This window comes from Papilio polytes, unplaced genomic scaffold (assembly GCF_000836215.1).
Source record: "Papilio polytes unplaced genomic scaffold, Ppol_1.0 DF820956.1, whole genome shotgun sequence".
Lineage (NCBI taxonomy): Eukaryota > Metazoa > Arthropoda > Insecta > Lepidoptera > Papilionidae > Papilio > Papilio polytes.
In genome coordinates, this window is record NW_013528248.1 from 1,119,952 (window position 1) to 1,139,204 (window position 19,253).

At 33.8% G+C, this 19,253-nt stretch overlaps 1 protein-coding gene across 1 annotated transcript in view; it reads right to left on the bottom strand.

Annotated features, from left to right (window-relative positions):
• Nucleotides 1-2,032: 2,032 nt before the first annotated feature.
• LOC106109994 (dual specificity tyrosine-phosphorylation-regulated kinase 2) overlaps nt 2,033-19,253 on the bottom strand; it is a 33,221-nt gene continuing 16,000 nt past the window's right edge. The window contains exons 3-9 of the mRNA XM_013291666.1: nt 12,841-13,004; nt 12,470-12,747; nt 12,082-12,220; nt 11,829-12,000; nt 10,892-11,035; nt 9,667-9,796; nt 2,033-2,923 (exon numbers count right to left, since the gene is read on the bottom strand). Of these exons, the coding sequence (XP_013147120.1) occupies nt 2,734-2,923; nt 9,667-9,796; nt 10,892-11,035; nt 11,829-12,000; nt 12,082-12,220; nt 12,470-12,747; nt 12,841-13,004 (1,217 nt within the window). The 3' untranslated portion in view covers nt 2,033-2,733. The remainder of the gene's footprint in view (nt 2,924-9,666; nt 9,797-10,891; nt 11,036-11,828; nt 12,001-12,081; nt 12,221-12,469; nt 12,748-12,840; nt 13,005-19,253) is intronic.

Below are 19,253 nucleotides of genomic sequence, written 5' to 3' on the forward strand. Positions count from 1 at the left end.
GTGATGTATCTAAATGGTTTAATTTTTGAGTTTTGAGTAACAGCTTACTGAGAACACTCAAATGTGAGTGTTATTACCCTAATTAATACAGACACTTATAAAAACTAGACAATCACATTTCTAAACATTTATTTCCTATTACTCTATATTATCTACGATATCGCACAGATTAAATATGATAAACGAGAGAAACAAATTGTACTACATTTTAAACATCAATACACATACATAACCTCAAAATTTTTGATACCAAAAACATGATCGATTTAGGTTATATAATTGTCAACGCCATAAACTGTCAGTGAGTTTATAATCTAACGAAGTCATATTACGTTATATTTGTATAAAACAGTTGTTTTCTATAATGTTTGTCATATTTTTTATTACTTCCGGCCACAGACCAATATCTGTACAGATTTATTAAATAAACTTTCTTTGTAACTGTCAATGTTATTTATATTCTTGTTTTAGTCAACTTTTTTAATGTAATTTCATTTAATTTATTCAAAGAACTGTTGAAAACGTCTGCGAGTAATCAAATCTTAGAATAAATTGATCCTCTATCTTTATTAAAATTTCCTTATTTATATTCATACATATAAATGATATGGAAATCCAAATACGTATACCCGCCTTGTAACATCAGTCATGAAAAGCCTTGCTTTTAGATTAACGTTTTCTAAATAATTATGCCCTCAGTAGAGTTTACAATATCACTAAAAACAATACTATTACACGAAAATAAACATTCTTTTCTAGTTAACTTTTTTCTTACTGTTTACATATTTATTTGTAGTATTAGACAACTTATTTAATTGATACTGTCGCTTTAAACTCAGAGCAATACTTCTCCCCAGACTTAGGATGCGCGCCAAATCTATCCATACTTCTAGTGACATTGACAGCTGTCAGCTAGGGACGTGACGTTTATGCCGATAACCTAGAGTTGCGCCAACTCTACAGCACGGTACTAATTTTGTTCCTAACAGTAGTAAATTGAATATTACGTAACTAATATCAAATCTATTTATGTAATCAATTTATCAAAGAAAGTCGATATGCTTTTCTTTCTCTCAATCTCAATTCCATTTCCACTAAAATTATCATATTTTATATACGATTCATTCTATCGATTAACTTTCGATGTGATTTGAAAATACACCTAAAAAGTGTTTATTTCTTATTCAGTCTCGATTTGGCACTCGCGTCTATAAATACTGTTAGTTCATTTTTTAAGACAAAGGCTACCGTCTTTTAAGCCAGGAAACTATACTTTTTATTTTTAATCTGTCAAATAGAAGATCAAGGGCCTGTCCCACTAGCAGATAGAGGAGATATAACTTAAAAATAACGTCACTGTCAGATAAAGGAACAAAATGATATTTCCGTCACATATTTTACATACATGGATTGTTATCAAACAATTTACAATTTGGTGGGACAGGCCCTAAATATTGAATGCATGTTTAGCAAATCATTGGCGTTGATTACGAAAATGATCATACATTTCAAATAATTATAATTTAATTGTAATACAGCTCTAAACTAGACATTTAAATGTACTAGACCAAAACCAGATCTAGGATTTAGGTCGCCACGGACACTGGAAGTTTCAAAACTTGTTAGAATATTGCACAATTGAAATGTATAATCTTCGCATCTTAGTAAGTAGAGCAAAACAGACATTCATGAATGGTCAAACATAATTGTTGAGAAGAATCGCATACTATTGCTCTTAGTTAGAAAATGTATCAAATACTATTGAAGCAATCGAACTATCTTCATTATATTTCTAAAGATATATAAAATTTTACGATAGATTTTATAAATTATGATTTCAATTTAGACTTGAAAATTCAACGCAACTTGGATTTTATCGTAATTAATTTGGTTTCTTTTAGAAAACAAGTTATTTTAACTGTTTTCATAGCATTTACATTTTTAGATTTTGGCATGTATTAACAAAAGGTAGTTAAAATAATATCAATAAGACATTTTAGACTTATTATGGTACTTTATAGTGTTAGTATCTGTCGATTTCAGTTGATAATAATTATTATAAACTTTATTGTTAATCATACATTGTTCTAAGTACAGAAAGGGTCCCAAATCGTGTATGCAAATGAGTACTATTCAAATAGAAGGAACAATTATAAGAATCTACAAATGTATCTGAAAGTTATATACGTTTGCAAACTAAAGTCCCGTTATGCTGGACGACATAATAATCCGGTAGACGCAATGATTAAGTCGATTTCCACGCACGTGATTCTATAGACGACAGTTCACAGTACAGTCGTGGCAATACGCAGTGATCTACTTACAGATAACCAAGTAGGCAGCAATGAGTTGCAACGACGGAATAATTAAAAGCAATTAGCCATGTATCATTGACTAACCTCTTCGTACACATTTAAAACTGCTATTGGATGATCCGCGACGTCTAAATACTTACAAAATATTCAAATGATAGCTCTTAACACTTAAGATAGAAAACCGCCAGATTCCCCAACTGTACTCTACTGTGGTTATGCCAAGTCTGCGTTTGTTATAGTTTCACACGATAGCAGAAACACGATCAGATACAACGAAACCTTATTGCCCTCGCGTGATGCTGTTATTTGAGTTTGTCTGAATAAGTCTACAGAATCAGGTGCCGTGTAAACGTGTCTAAATAGTTGGACCAAGGATTGCATGTGGTCCGGAGTGCGTGGTGAAGGCTCATGTTAGCGGTCACGCGCGGCCCAGCATCGCAGCTACATCTCCCGCTGATTGAGAGTGCAGCAAAGCGGCTCCCGCTGGCCGCGGCGGTGCCAGCCGGGGCAGCGCCAGCACGCCTGTCGTCGACGTGCCCAGCGCACATCCCGTTACGAACTCGTGACGTGTCGCCTCGGTTGGTGTTATGCGACGTTTTGGATCCCATCTGTAAAGATAACTTAAATAAATATCAAATCTTACTAATGTTATAAATGTGAAAGTTTAGATGGATGGATGGATGTTTGTTAGAGTTCGATGAAATTTAGCATAGATGTAGAGGATAGTCTGTAAGAACACATAGGCTATTCACTTTTGTTTTTTCAATTCCACGCGGACGGAGTCGCGGGCGGAAGCTAGTAAATAATAAATCTAAGTTAGGTATTAGAGCACAACTGCTGTGCGATTGTCGTTTGTTTCGCTGCCAATTCAACTGTATAGTTGCACAACTAAAAATCGAGTAGTGTCCGCATCATATAAGTTCACAGGAATCAAAGCGCGACTAAACAGTTGTGTGACTTAGTTTCAGATGTAAACACGCTCTTATGCTTCTTAATTTTCTTTATCTATTATTCCCTAGCACAGGTGCAAATCAGGTCTTATGGAATTTGGAATGTTTGTATTCTAAACCAACCAAGTCGCATATTTGATCTCTAACGTAATAGATTGGGAATTATGTAAATTATTATTATTTATAACGACTGTTCTGTAACCTTAGCCTGGTTGCGAGACAGCAGATCTAAGTAAATCGACATTACTTGCAAATGATATGAAAATGTGTTAACAATAGAGGCGTCTAATAACACTTACATAACATTTTCATCACAGACGTGGTGTAATACCGATATATCTCAGATGTGCTTTGAAATATACAATAATCCTACATTACATGACTCGTAAAAGTTACGATATTTTACTAATAAAATAACAGTTTTCAGAATATGAGAGCCTGTCCTACCAAAGAGTAAATTGTCCAATATCCAACGTGTAAAATATGTAATGGAAATAGCGTTTTTTTACCTTATCTGACAGTGACGTTTTTAAGTTATTTGAGCCTCTATCAGCAAGTGGTAGGACAGGTCCTTCTTATTATATTGCCAAAAAGCAATAAAATATGCTAATCCAATCAGATCAATTTTTAATAAAATTAGTGAACAGATAAACAAGACAGTACAAATAGGAAAGGAATTCAAAGCGTTGTAATACCAGTACTCTAAAACAATTAACTTAACAATATTATCTACAACAATATTAAGTTTTTTTATCAATCAATCAAAATCGACATATTTGTTAGAAGGTTACTCTTGTCTATAATATTTACAAGGTTTAAGAATTGCCTACAAATATAACATATTCTCATAAATTACATAACCTATATACTTTTTGCAATCACAAAACTAACTTATGTATGGACTCCGTAAATAGATTTTGTATACAACCGGTCAGTTACAGACCTAGGAAGTTACAGAGCGGTCATTTATGTTAAACATTCTATATAAAATCAGGTCTAGTTAGCTTAATGTAACTGGATTATGTAAGGAAGCGGTTACGCTGAGGGCTTCCTTAAAAAGTTAGAAATGTAGTTAATGATTCATGGAAGCACTATCAAAAGAATCATATTGCAAATTAAATTATGATAATCGCCAAAGCGTTTGTTTCCAAACCTTCTTGTATATCACAAGACCGTTCGTCCATTAAAATTATTGTTTCTATATTACATAAGGCGAAGTTATCTTGATATTTTCAATTCGCATATTTGTAACACTTTACAAACAATAGAAATAGATAAAATAAAACATCGCAATATTGCATTTTCAATTTGCATATGCAATTTGACCTATACTGTAATGGGGACTTCATGATTCATAATGCACACTAAATCTGTTACGCAATTAAATGCACTTGCCGTGTCTAACACTTTCTAATTCTGCAGTCGCTGACCAATGCCTGGCAACATTTGGATCAAGGTGACCCTATCACTTTAAGCTACAATCCAATTTAGAGTTACTTTAAACTTATATTACTTGTAAAGCTTAAGAAGTAATTAATCATAATATCCATCTTGATTTTTTTTCTACTGATTCATTATTATTATTTTAATAGTTTAAAGCCTTTACATGTCGAGCTTTGACTTAACTAAGTTTCTTGTCTTTTTGTTTAAGTTTTGTAAATTTCTTTCAGCATTATTTTATAGTTTACTAGGTTTCGCTCGCGACTCCGTCCGCGTGGAATAAAACAAACGTAAATAGCCTATGTGTTCAGACTATCCTCTACATCTTTTCCAAATTTCATCGAGATCCTTTATCTAAATTTTCGCATTTATAATATTAGTGAGATAGTATGAATTAGTTCCTACCTGTACACAAAATATTCCATTTAAAATACCATCAGATAAGTCCCTTTCCATAATTTTACTTACTTTCTTTAATTATAACACCCTTATACAAGCTACAACGTTACCGCACAACATTCCAACAACTTTCCATCTCTTCCTAGTTCCTTTGAGCTCGGTTACATGTGGCATACGTAACTCTATTTAAAAAACAGAAATCTGTCTTGAACAGGAAAACTAACTAGATACATGTTCTTGTTTAAGATCTTGCTTACAGAAGTTTTTAGCACGTAATTTTTTTTTTAAATATACGGCCTTACTATGTGAATAAAATTGTTTAACAAGACATTTAGAGTTATTTACAAAATAGCTGTTGCTCGCAACTTCGCTTGCGTGAAATAAAAAAATACAGCCTATATTCCCTGATAATGTAGCTTTTTAATGATGAAAGAATTTTAGAAATCGACCAAGTAGTTTTTTAAGATATACAAACATACAAAAATACAAATCTTTCCTCTTTAAAATATTAGTATAGACATAAGCTAATGTTTAATGAGTTATTAAACGATCACTAAGGGATACTCTTAGAATAGATTAAAAGACTGCTTTAATTTTTAAAAGCCTATAAGTATGTTATCTGTATTGTAGAAACATTATTTTATATATACAAAATTGTTTGTTTTATTATTTCTGAGAACACTTTAAGCACGTAATAATTTGAAATGCTTTAACGTTTTGTAAGCTTGAAATAAGCAATGCAGTTAATATACTTGATTTAGGACAGGCGAGTTATTTAAGGTAGACCGAAAGACGTACTAGAGATGGTAGCATAGGGCAACGTGTTCCCACGCTAAAGCTCTTTGCTCTTAAAACGTCTTAAAACAACATTCACTGTTCAAATTAAATGAAAGGGATGAGTATATGAGGTATGTACATACAGTAGTAACATTTCTAACCTACCTATATACCTAGGTAGTTTTTTATAGACACACGGAATTATAACATAATGTAAATCTTACTACTTATTATCGTATACGTATCATAAATGCGAAAGTTTAAATGGATGGATGTTTGTTAGAGTTTGTAGCCTAATCTGGCCAACGGATCTCTGGATGAAATTGGGCATAGACGTAGACGATGGCTTAAAAGCAAAGGTGTTGCTTATATTTATAGTAAGACTAGCTTTCGCCCGCGAGTCCATCCGCGTGGAATTAAAAAAACGAAAGTGAGTAGCCTATGTGTTCTTCCTGACTATCCTCTCCATCCATGACAAATGTCATCGAAATCCGTTTAGCAGTTTAGGCTACAAACTCTAACAAACATCCATACATCTAAACTTTCGCATTTATAATATTAGGAAGATTTATAGGGACGTTAAGTCAATGTAAGAAAAAATGTATAATTTTTAACATGTTTAATGATTCTACCATATTGTTTGAAATATTCGATCATATGTAAAAATGTTTTCTAACTAATAATAACTTTCACTAACAAATTTAAATTAACTTTCATTTTAAAAATATATCAAAGACAACAAGATTATCCAGTAGGATGTATTTAAATTACTTATCTATCAGGATAAGTTAAAAAAAATATTTATATTTCGAAGAAGTCGGGGCATTTGCTAATATACGTGAAATGTATTTCTAAAACACAAACTTTTTATAACATATGGTGGCAAACGAGCAAGCGGCCACCTGATACAGCCAAAAAGGCGAAGCGACCGCTGCCCATAGACATCCGCAATTGCAGATGTGTTATACCTACTCATATCCGACGGAGGAGGAGACGCACATAAAGAGGATATTTCCCCTTTTATGCATCTCCACCACTGTCAAATCCACTTCCCCTTCCCATTCTCTCCTTATGAGAAAAGGGTCGTAAGGCCTCCGGCACCACACTCATCAGACGTAACACGGAATTGCTTCCATTTCACACCTGTTTTCTGTGTGGTCGTGGTATTACACCGGGCATGCCGGCCTATTCGTGCTAAGATGTTAAAGCGGGCACTACCACTCTAAGTATAGAATCTAACAGATGCCTGCACTCAAGAGAAAGGCGTTATCAATTGTCACAATTTGTTATGTAAATGTAATAAAATGTACATAAAAATATTAAAATATCAGCAACACAAACAATAGCACATCAAATTATGGTATAGTTGTTAATAATATTGGCCTTGTTTTACTATGCATCTCGTTAATAAAACGGTTAATATAACTAACTTCAACTCCAGTTTTATTTAAAACTAGCTGTTGCCGGGACTTAGTCCACGCAATATTAAGATAAAAAAAGCCTATAATATGCCCGTCTATGTCAACTATCCTTCGGTGAAAGTCGAGTCGAAATCGGCCCAGCCGTTTCGGAGGTTTACCGGAACAAAAGACAGACAAAATATTTTTAAATGCGATTTTCTTTAGGAGAAAGGCAAATACATAATCTTCCTGAAATCTAGATATATTGTGATATTACAAACAGACACTCCAATTTGATTGACATGGTTGCCTTTATTTCTAGTTTCATTTTTTAAAAACATTGTGAATATCCACACGGTAAACGTGTTGACAATAAAAACCTACCCGAACACAGACTTAGGGATGTCACATCACAATGATTTTAACGTAGTATACCAATCATTTTCGTTAGCACACAAAAGGTAAAAGTAACGAGTGCTCCAGTTTATTAATGTGTACCGGACCAATGAACTACAGCGACCCGTGGCGATGACAGACGTACAGACACGCATCTTTGCCTCATTATCTAATCCGTAAGCAAATCCGCGAGCTAGGCGGCACGCACTCTCTATAATCTTATATAATTCTATGTAGATTAGGCAAGCGTAGACGCGATCTACAGTTACAAAATATTTATATTAGTTTGCATTATTTATTTGCTCTAAAAGTAAGGAAAATATCTTAAATTTTAAATAAAAAGTTACGTAATTTTTATTTATTAATTAGCCTAGCTTACCCTTTAGAATTTTTAATGTCTATAATAAGGTTGCGGTCAATTTTTACAACAGTTTTCGACTGCATTATGCATAGTACTCGTGAAAATTTTTAAAAATATTTCAATCGATTCGTTTAATACCTTCAACCACAGTCTGTAACACTGTATTCTTTGTCGAGCAGCTGATAAATTGCATAATTTGTGTAACCTTTCACTGCGTACGTTTCGTTTGTTCTCAACGAACGTCGAAAATGTGGGAAAAATACATCGAAAACGAACCGTGCCGGATTCCTACGTGATGAGAGCTTCCGAGACGGGAAAGTTGACGAATTGATCGATTATCTTCGAATTTATGGGCTGTAATGTTACGTTAAATAAATCCGGCTATAAAATTGTATCGTTGGCTTCATTCCATAGGTTATAAATACCTTATTTGTGAGTTTAAGGGGCTGTCCCACCACTGGCTGATAAAGGATCAGATTGCCTAAAAATGGCGTCATTGTCAAATCATTTAACAAAATCCGATATTTCCATCACATATTTTACACGTTCGATTTTTATCAGACAATTTAGAATTTGGTGGGACAGGCCCTAAGTTGTATTCTTAAATATGGGAGGATATTATATTCTGTATTTGAAATATACTTTTTGTTATTTAAAAATGTTAAACATAACCTTAACTTGACCTGATGTTGCAATAACGTTTTATGAATATGTATTTGTTGTAGGAACATGTTATTATTTACATATTTATTAGTAATTTTGATATAACACAGTATATAATTATGTTAATCAGATATAATATATATTTAGCATTCTGTAGTGTTTTCTCTGCTATAAATTTTCTTTATCTCTGTTTTTGATTATATAAAAATAACATATGTTCTAGTAAAACTTTAATTTATCGAATAAACTTAGTGTTTTATTTTAGTATCATTATAATCTATGAAAATAAGGGGCAATAGATTTTCTCTTTCACAAAGGTCAGACCATAGAGTAGTAATAGTCGTTTGTGAGTCGATTTATGTCAAAAAATAATAATCGCTTGTTAGAGATGCCAATAAATCGATATTATATTTTGCGCTTTCCCTTCAAATACATGTTAAATAAAAAATTGTTTTTGTCACTGTTATTTTTTTTCTGATAAAGATAATTTTCAACATAAAATGCAAAAAAAAAAACTTTTACTTCATTAAATAACCTCTTATCAACTTCCTGTGATTCTTGAATAGACTTATGTCACTGTTAATATGCCTAATACGATTATGCTAAATAAATTACTTAATAAATATTATTAACAAAGATTCTACAGCCTTATGTGGCAATATAATTATATAATTTTTAGTAATTTTGTACCGGCGCGTCGCACAAGAATGTTACCACTATGAAAAGTGCGTTAGATCGATTAGACATTCCACATTCGTATAAAAACTTTAAAGGCTATCTATGGACTGATTCAAGCAGTCGGCATCCTGTACGTAGTATTTTTATCATAATCATGGTCTGACTGATCTTTGTCTGCCCTGCTGTACATAAGTGTTTTTAACGACGACAGGCAACTGGGATATAACTCCTACTGTTTTTATTACCGATTGTTTGTTGGCCTTTGTATGGTAGCTTTATGTACTCACTCTAGACATCGGTGTATGAAGTGCAAGAATGCTGGGTCGTCGGTGCGCACGGCGGCGGAGAGCGCTCGCGAGCCCGGCCGCCGTTTGCGTCCCTTCGAGTTGGTCACCGTGCGCGGACAGCCCTTAGAATCTGTTGATAATATACACATGTATAAAAATAGGAATAACAATAAATAATGTCATTGAAAATAATGCAAGTGGAAACAAAACAAGTATAAGAGGAAAATATCAAATTTGAATTAATTAGGGCCCGAAACTACAGAACCGACTTTAAAATTGCTTTCCCCATCCCAAAGCTACATTATCACTGTGTATCATAGGCTATATAATAAACAGGACATCGAAGAGATGGTTATGATATAAAAGATATGAGATGCATATTCTTTATCAGTCAGGCGAAGTTGGGGCGCACAGCTAGTAATATAACAAAGCTAACACGTGTTGCAATGGCCAATGACCCCATCACGTACTAGACAAGTTTTTATTTGCTTTAAAACAGACGGATTTCCTATTCGATACAAGTTAGCAACTTGGTGCAGTCCAGCGATAGGCTACGTTCTAGGCTCGGATTTCGCAACACGGTTTACACAACAACCGCGTACAGCTCGAGACCTATTCATTAGAATTGCAAGCAAACTGGAAAGTTTAGACCTTATATGTCTGGAATTTGCGACGTTTCATTCCTGTTGAATATTTAAGGACAAAACCACAAGTTACTTGACCGCATAAGATACTAAAAACCTAAACATGATACATCGATTACAAGTGTTATAATGTTTAAAAATCTCCGCTAAAAGTGATGTAGGTTTTCAAGGTCGTATAAAAACAGAAATCAGAAGCCATCTTAGACACGACTGCCTGTTGCTCGCGACTTCGCCCACATGAAAATTAAAAATTATACCCTATGTTACTCACGGATTAAGTACCTTTCTGACAGTGAAAGAATTTTTAAAATAGTCCCAGTAGTTTTTGAGTTTTTCCAATACATACAAAAATAAAAATCTTTATAATGTAAGTATATATTGGCATTGTCGTGGTCGTAAGCGTTAAACTACCAGAAGGAAACTTTAGTCTTGTATTTTAACAATAGAGACCAATTCCAATCTAAATTTGTAGACTCCTTTAAAAGAACATATTCTTTAGTATAATAAATGTTCACGGGCATCAGTGATCACTTAACACCAAGCAAAATGCTACTTATTACCTTATGGTGCGTGTTACTTACCAAAGAAGAGTCTCTTCCTAGTAGCGTGCAGCAGCAGATCAGGCGGTGGCGGGCCTAGCACTTCCATGATGCAGGCCAGCTGTTCCGCTTCATTCTCCCCCGGGAACAGCGGGTATCCCGTATGCAACTCCGCCAGGATACACCCTGCACAGGCACACCTTGTCCTTATGGAGGGACACCACAGTATGTGATCTTCAATCCATCTTTATCAGCCGTCATATCTAAATTGACTTCCTTTCTAAGCATGTCCTCTTTCACACAATCTATCTATACTTTCTTTGGTCTTCCTCTACTTTTGTGGCCATTAACATTCATATGTACATTTGATTATCTCAAATCAAACACTAAATTACATGACATAGAACAATTCTGTACTTTTTAGGCTTACAATTATCTAGATAATGCATAATGATCGTTGCGAATCCGATCTCATATATTACAGGTCGCGCCTTTTACGATGTTTATAGCATTGGTGCGCGCCTTTCTCTCGGCTTTCTACAGCGAGCAGCGACAGGTTGCGTAAGCAACAGGTTGCAACAAACATTCCATGACCATCTCATTTGCACATCGAACGGCTCTCATCATGGGTTTTACGGCGATTAAAATGATGTTAGAATTATCCAAAGAACAAAGTAAAGTTATATAATCTTTAAATTAAGGGCCACGAAATTGTAAATTGTCTGATAATCCAACGTGTAAAATATGTTGTAACCTTATCGGAAGTGACGTTATTTTTAAGTTATCTGAGCCTTCATCAGCCAGTGGTGGGACTGGCCCTAAGTCATTTGTATATTGACATACAGCTAAAACGGTTGATTTTTAAGAATGAGCTATTCATTTAATATACCCGGAGATTACTAAGCAATTGATCTAGCATGCTAGAAGCGCTTGTTCCAAATTTAAATCTGAACTGAAACTTAGTAATATCATTCCTTACCCATGCTCCACATGTCAATGGGCGCGCCGTACTGCAGCCCGAGGATAACTTCAGGGCTGCGATAGAACCGCGACTGGATGTAAGTGTAGACGCGCGCGTGCGTGTAGCACGAGCTGCCGAAATCTATCACCTTTATTGATGAACTACCTCTTGCTTTTAATAGGATATTTTCCTGAAACAATCATGATCATAGGTTATTCGATTCTTGGGATATTTTATATTGTTTTAATTTATGAGCTTGGTAGTGTGTTACCGGTTTTAGATCGCAATGTATGATGTTCTCAGCCTCCAGTAGCCTAAGGCAGCGCAACAAAGAGCTCGCGAACCGCCGGATAAGGCTGAGGCTGAAGCCCTGATAGTTGTTCTTCTTTATGAGTTCGTACAGGTTTATACTGTAAAATGTTAAATATTAATGAATATTGCTGATTATATAATTTACTCAGGGGCTGTCTTATCAGATTCTTGTAAATTGTCTGATAATCAAACGTGTAACATATGACGAGATCTCGCACTTTTTTGTTTCACAATTCATGTGTTGTGACGTGACGATTTTTAAGCTATCTGAACCTCTATCAGTCACTAGTGGGAAAGGCCCTAAGAGTAAATAAATACGTGAATGTTGGGGTACATTAAATACAAACCTCATAAGCTCGAAGCTGATGCAAAGATGATTCCTAAAATAGAAGTAGTCTAGCATGTGAATGACGTTGTGCGATTGGTCCTTGTCTTTGAGGCGCAGGTGGTCGAGTACGCGGACCTCCACGAGGGCCTGGTGGTGGAAGCGCTTCTTGTTCCTTATGATCTTGATGGCCACCTGGTTTCCGGTGCGGTGGTCGAGTGCACGGATCACCTGCCCGAAGGAGCCTTTGCCTATCACCTCCAGGATCTCGTATCGGTATGCTATGTGGTCATGCATTTGCTGGGGAACATTGAAAAAGATTTTAAATACAATTGTATGATTTTAACTTGATCATAGTTACAATATTTATTGGGAATGTGTCTGATAACTTACTTTATTGTAACTGCCATTTTCATCATCGAATCCACAATTATTGGGTAAGTTGGCCCGCGCTTGCACCTTGTTCGCTTCCAAACCAACGAACCAAACTTCTGGATACTTCCTGACTTCATTCCTCTCCCAATCTGTTAGTCTCTCGCCGTATGCCTTTAGCACTTCTGTAATAGATAACAAATAGAATGACGATTTTGAGTTTTTAAGAAGCTATCGTTAATTTAGCTTTCGATTGCGGTTTTGCGTTTTAGTTCTTTACATTTCTTTAATTGTTATACATTACAAATAATACTCAGAACCATTAAATACTTATTTAATGTTTATTAGTGTAGATTAAACAAATGCGAATCAACATTAAGGTTTCTTAAATCTAAATTAAGCATTTGAAAGGATGTCTTCATGCCTAGCAATTCTAATTCTATTAATAAATTAGCTTTAATATTTGTGAATTTGGATCATAGATTGAATGATCTTAGTAAATTTCTATTTGAACTAAAATTAGATTCGTTTTTTCTGAGTATCTACCTACCAAAAAAAAAGGATAGGTTATGTTTAGAAAAAGAAAAAAACTATTTTAAAAGTCGCATTTATTTATTGTCATATTTAAATATTTGATATTATCAAGTTTCCAGTGTTTATTTTCTTTAACAAAATCACTCACACTATTCCGTAAATCCTGCGTTAAAGAGGAATAAAGGAGATTTAATCTATCCTTATCTTGTAAAGTGAAATCATACGTTTTAAAAGTAAAGGATTTTTTATTATCTTCTATACAATGTACAAAATCAGCATGCAATACAAAATTGATTCGTAAATATTCATATTTAAAACACATCTTGATTGTTTTAAATATTTCAGTTTTGATTGAATTTAAAAATAGATTCAACGCTTTTAGTAATTTCACTTTACTTTCGATTTTGTACATGATAATTCTGTTTTCAAACGTCGACTCGAGGACAACGTCGTTTGAAGAATCTGGACAGATTTGTTGTAATTTATCATGATTATCATGAGTCCCAATTGAATCTTCATTATTTAGTTTTATTATTTTAGTTTCCACGTCATTTACTTCTGGATTAGATCGTTTTATACCTCGTATTTCATTTCTGCGAATAAAATCAATCTTTATTTCTTTGCAATAAATTCCATTAAAGTTTAACAATAATATTTTGTCTAATAAACGATAAGGCTTTCGTTGTGTAAAGTCGTGTAATATCATTGCAGGAATTTTGTAAAAAAACATGATTATTTTCAAATAGAAAAACAATTGAAGGGTATAAACTTATGCGGTCCTATTTTTTTAAACTAGGCATATCAAATTGTTGCTTAATTTTAACCGACTTCAAATAGGAGGAGGTACCCAATTCATCTGATTTTTCTATTATTTCTAAGCAAGTAACAATATGATTGATTGAAGCGTATTTTATAGCTCTAAATGATTTTAATGGGACATTTACGTATTTTTGTACATTAACATTTTAAATTATAAGTACTTACGTGGTTTGTGGATCAAATAATACGCTTATATTATACAAATCGTTATCAAAAGTTGGATCAAAGAGAATATCTTTTTCAATTCTCTCACAAAGAACATAAAGTTCGTATTCACTTTCAGTTAATTGGTTATCCATGACTTTTATTTATAATATAATTGAAACGCTTAGTTGAAAACCAATTTTCAGTGCACTTATTGATGTACTGTTCTCGAATGAAGTCTTTTATATATTGTACTGGCTTTAAATACCGAGTAATTAGATTTTAATTAAATAAATTTTGTTGTTGAATATTAAAAATTAGTAAGTAATTAACTAATTACAGTTATTTTATAAATGGTCATTGAGAAGAACAATATAAATATAACTAAAATGGCAAAATCAGTAAACAACTAATTAGATTATTAGCAAGACAATATTAATAATTGTTTACGAAGATTGACAAAACAACGTACGAAAAACAAAATTTATGAAGATGGAATTGTGTGTAAGATTTCTTTTGTATTTTTAAAAACTTACGTCGTAGCATTTGATGTAAATAATGTATAATTGCACGATATTAATGGTAGTTAAAGGCCAATTAATTTTACCGCATCGTAGTCACGACCTTCCGTGTAGCGTTATGCGGTATCTTAGTGCAGCAGAAATAGGTACGGCGTGATGAACCCTTCTAGAATACAGGGTCAAGGGTAATTCATCATCTATTTTATAATTCATCAAACTCTAGAGAGTATTTCTTTGTTGAATACGAATTTCACATAATGAAAAATTCGAGTTCAAAAAGAATGTATTATAGCGCCTGTGATAATTAATTAGCAATTTTAACTGTTAGTAGAAACCGAGTAGCATATAAAATCTAGGCGCATCCATATAGTTAAATTATTAATTTCCTTGCATGGCAGGAAATCGAAGCAAGAGCTAGTAGTAGTAGATGCTAAATTTAGTATTGGAAATTGACTTACGTCTATTCTATTATCTATTCCTGGATTGTGCAAGGAAATGATCGCACATCGTTCATTCTACATATCTACTCTTTATAAACTTAGATATATTTTATGATGTTTTGTGCATTTGCACAATATGACTTTATTTACTGTTTTCCAATTACTCTTTGCCGTTTTCTCACCTTTTTAGACATCGTCGTTTGTCGTATTACTCTTGACCTATATACGTTTTGTGAAAATTCTTCAAGAAAAATTCAATTAACTACAAAAAAACTTTGTCATATTTTATTTTGTAACTTCTTAAGATATTAAATGGATGTAAATATCACCCACAACAGTTAGTATTGTTGCAGGGCCTCAATTTCAAGTTTACTTGCATATTTAATTTGTAAAAAATAATTCCCTTAAACATGACTGTCGCCAATCGTCAAGTTATTCAATTATATCAAACAATAGGGAATTTATTGGTCCAATCCATTTCACGAACTAGCTCATTCATAAAAACGTGAACATGAAATTCACGGCGAGTTTGAAGTAATCGAAAATATTGAATGACTCAGTATTTCCTTGCACGTTTATTGACGCGTGACTTGTCGAAGCCTTGTTGCGAAAAATTCACTATTCCACAATTTCTTTCATCTATACTACTCGTAATATTATAAAGAGGAAGGATTTGTATTTTTGTATGTATTGAAATAACGCAAACTACTGGGCCGATTAAAAAAAATTACACCCTAAAAGCTACGTTATCACTGAGTAACGTAGGTTATGTTTTTTTTAATTTCACGCGGGCGAAGTCGCGAGCAACAGCTAGTACAAAATAATGAAGCATTATTAAAAAGTTTAATAAAAGTGTCCCGCCTTTGTATGCAACGCCATCTATTGGCTAATTTTGATATACCTTTGTATCTTTAAGATTATTATTAGCTAATTTGAGATTTTTTTGAAGAAATAAATTATTGTATGTATTTCTTATGTATACATAAGATTTATTGTAAAAACCTACGACTCTAAATATATCTAAAAGGTTAGTCAGCAAGCGACTTGAATAAACACTTGTTTGTCAGCTAAACATGAAAAGAGAAATGCGAACAGAACATAATTACCTAATTGACCTTTCTTTTCATTCACCTTAAGCCTTTGTATTGCTAAATGTCAGACACTGGAGAAATAAAGTGTAAAAATAACCTTAGGATATCAGGACGTATTTAACCTGTAATTTATAAATTCTTGTTTAATTCTGTCTTGTTTATTTATTTATTTTTTTTATATGAGAAGGTGGCAAACGAGCGGCGGGAGCACAAAGGTGGTCAACGACGCCCATGGACATCCGCAACACCAGAGGAACTACAGATGCGTTGCCGGCCTTTGAGGAAATTGTGGGCTCGCTTCTTGAAGGACCGTAAGTCGTATTGGTTTAAATACCGCCGAGGACAGATCGTTCCACAACGCGGCTGTGCGGGGCAGAAAGTTCCGCGAAAACCGCACGGTTGTGGAATGCCAGCCATCAACATGGTGAGGATATTACCTGACGGTCTTCTACGTAGAAGGCTTCTACGTCCGATGACGAAACTCGGCGGCAGGAATCGTTCCAAACAACACCTCGGAACACTTCCCGTGGTAAATACGGTAAAAAATACAGAGGGAACTGACGTCCCTCCGCAAGGTCAAAGGATCTAGCCGATCGGTAAGAGCTCGGTCGTTGACGATTCGAGTCGCTCTCCGTTGCATGCGGTCAAATTGTAGAAGCTGGCATTATTTACTTAGGCGTGTATAATTAACATGTTTTAGATAGAAGCGGAGGGGTTCCAACTTTTAGGTAAAATATTAATATAAATTCGTAAATGTATATTTATTTTTTAGAGTTTGTTTATTATCTTGATCGATCAATCTATATTAAGGCAGTATTCAATATTCGGCACGTTTCTGTCGAAACTTTTCGAGCGTTATAGAGGAAAAACGACTCTTCGCAGCCGACGACACGTCGAAACGGCTTTTGATTAATTTACAAGTAATTTGATGGCGAACGAATGGCTCTTTTGACAAAAAAATCTCATTTGATTAAAATCTTTTTAGCATTCGTATTAATGTGGTAAATCCCTACTGGTTTAGTCTATTTAAAAATACTGATTTTATTTAATTAAAATTAGGTTATACATCTAACGCCATCTGTTAGAAAGTTATCAAACCTAATCATTTCTCATGAAAGCTTCATGTTTTTTTATTTATCTCTTTATTTACTTATTTATAATATTATACAATAATATTTTTTTCTTTATTGTTATTTATTTTACAAATTATGAAAAGGTAAAAGCTTCACGAACCCTGCTAAAGCACGGGTATAGAAACTTATTCATTTGGTCACCTAACTTATGGGAAGCCTGATAAGGGCAGCTACTAACAACCAGGAAGTAGGTCATGAGGTCACGGGGAGCCTTGCTGACGTCCGAACACTTCTTTTTCCGAATTGAGAGCGAAATTAAAATTAAATTGACTACTTTCTACTAAATGAGATCAAATTCATCGAAGATTTATTTAGTTTTGGGAATACATTTTTCAGAATTTTAAAGAATTACGGCCTCTCCCACCACAAGCTGATAGAGGCTCAGATAGCTTAAAAATAACGACACTGTCAGATAAGGGAACAAAATCTGTTATTTCCATCACATATTTTACACGTTGCATTGTTATCAGACAATTTACAATTTGATGGGACAGGCCCTAATTCTTAAAGAAGTATTTTTCTTCTCATATTCTTTTCAAAGCATGTTCAAATTTAAACGATGTTCAGTTGTCTCTTGTAACTACAATTGTTCCTCAAATTAATCAATCGAGTTTGAGCCGCGGCTGTATCTCTACTATGTTATAATACAGCGGAAACACACACTTCTTTGTTGCCTAAGATGTCAGCAATTATAGCATATTTTTGAATAATTATTTTTGTAATAAAAAGTCCTACACTTACGTCATGCTTTAGACTATGTATTTTCACGCCATTAAACATAGGGGGTTAATATTTTGGATAAAAACCCTAATGTGGGAAGAGACCATAAGTTGCCAACATTATAAAAGCAAAATTTCCATAGTAAGGTAATTGGTTTTTGACATTTGCAATTGATTATTTGACACATGTAAAGTATAAAATAGCATTTTCATAAGTTTATGCGAATGAAGTCGCAGGGGAACAGCTAGTAATAAAATAAACAATGAGTGAAATAAACTTGCATATAATATAATGCATTTGTACATAATATTGTAATTCCGATCCGAATAGCATTGAGGTAATTGTGTAGTGCGAAGCCCCGGGTATGCATCACGCGAGCGGGTCAAGGGCGTATCGAGAACTCTGCCACATCTTACTTGCTTATGATACCCCGGTTCATTGTTTTCTTAAAATATGCCCCAAAAACATATTTTTTTATCATTGTTGTTAAAACGCACTCAAAGTCGCTAATTTATAAAACTTATATACTTATTGTTATAGCTGTTCCCGTGCGGCTTCACTCCCATGAATATGTGAAAATTTTATTTTAATGCTTACATTTGTCAAATTATCAATAGCAAATGTCAAAATGATATGACATGACAAACCTTGACAGTCTTGCTTCCTTGATGTTGGCGGCAACTTATGGTCTCTTTCCCACATTAGAGTTTTTATCCAAAATGTTTAGCCCCTAAGTTTAATGGCGTGAAAAATATATAGCCTAAAGCGTGACGTAAGTGTAGGGCTTTTTATTAATAAAAGAATTATTCAAAAATATGCTGTAACTGCTGACATCTTAGGCAACAAAGAAGTGTGTGTTTAAACTTTATTATAAGTATAGATTATAGATATTATAGATTATAGAAGTATAGATAAAACCCTCAAAATTAAACACATTGCTACAGTAAGGGGCAGTACTACCAAATTCTCGTAAATTGCCTGATAATAATCAAACAGATAAAATACGTGACGGAAATATAGGATTTTTTTGTT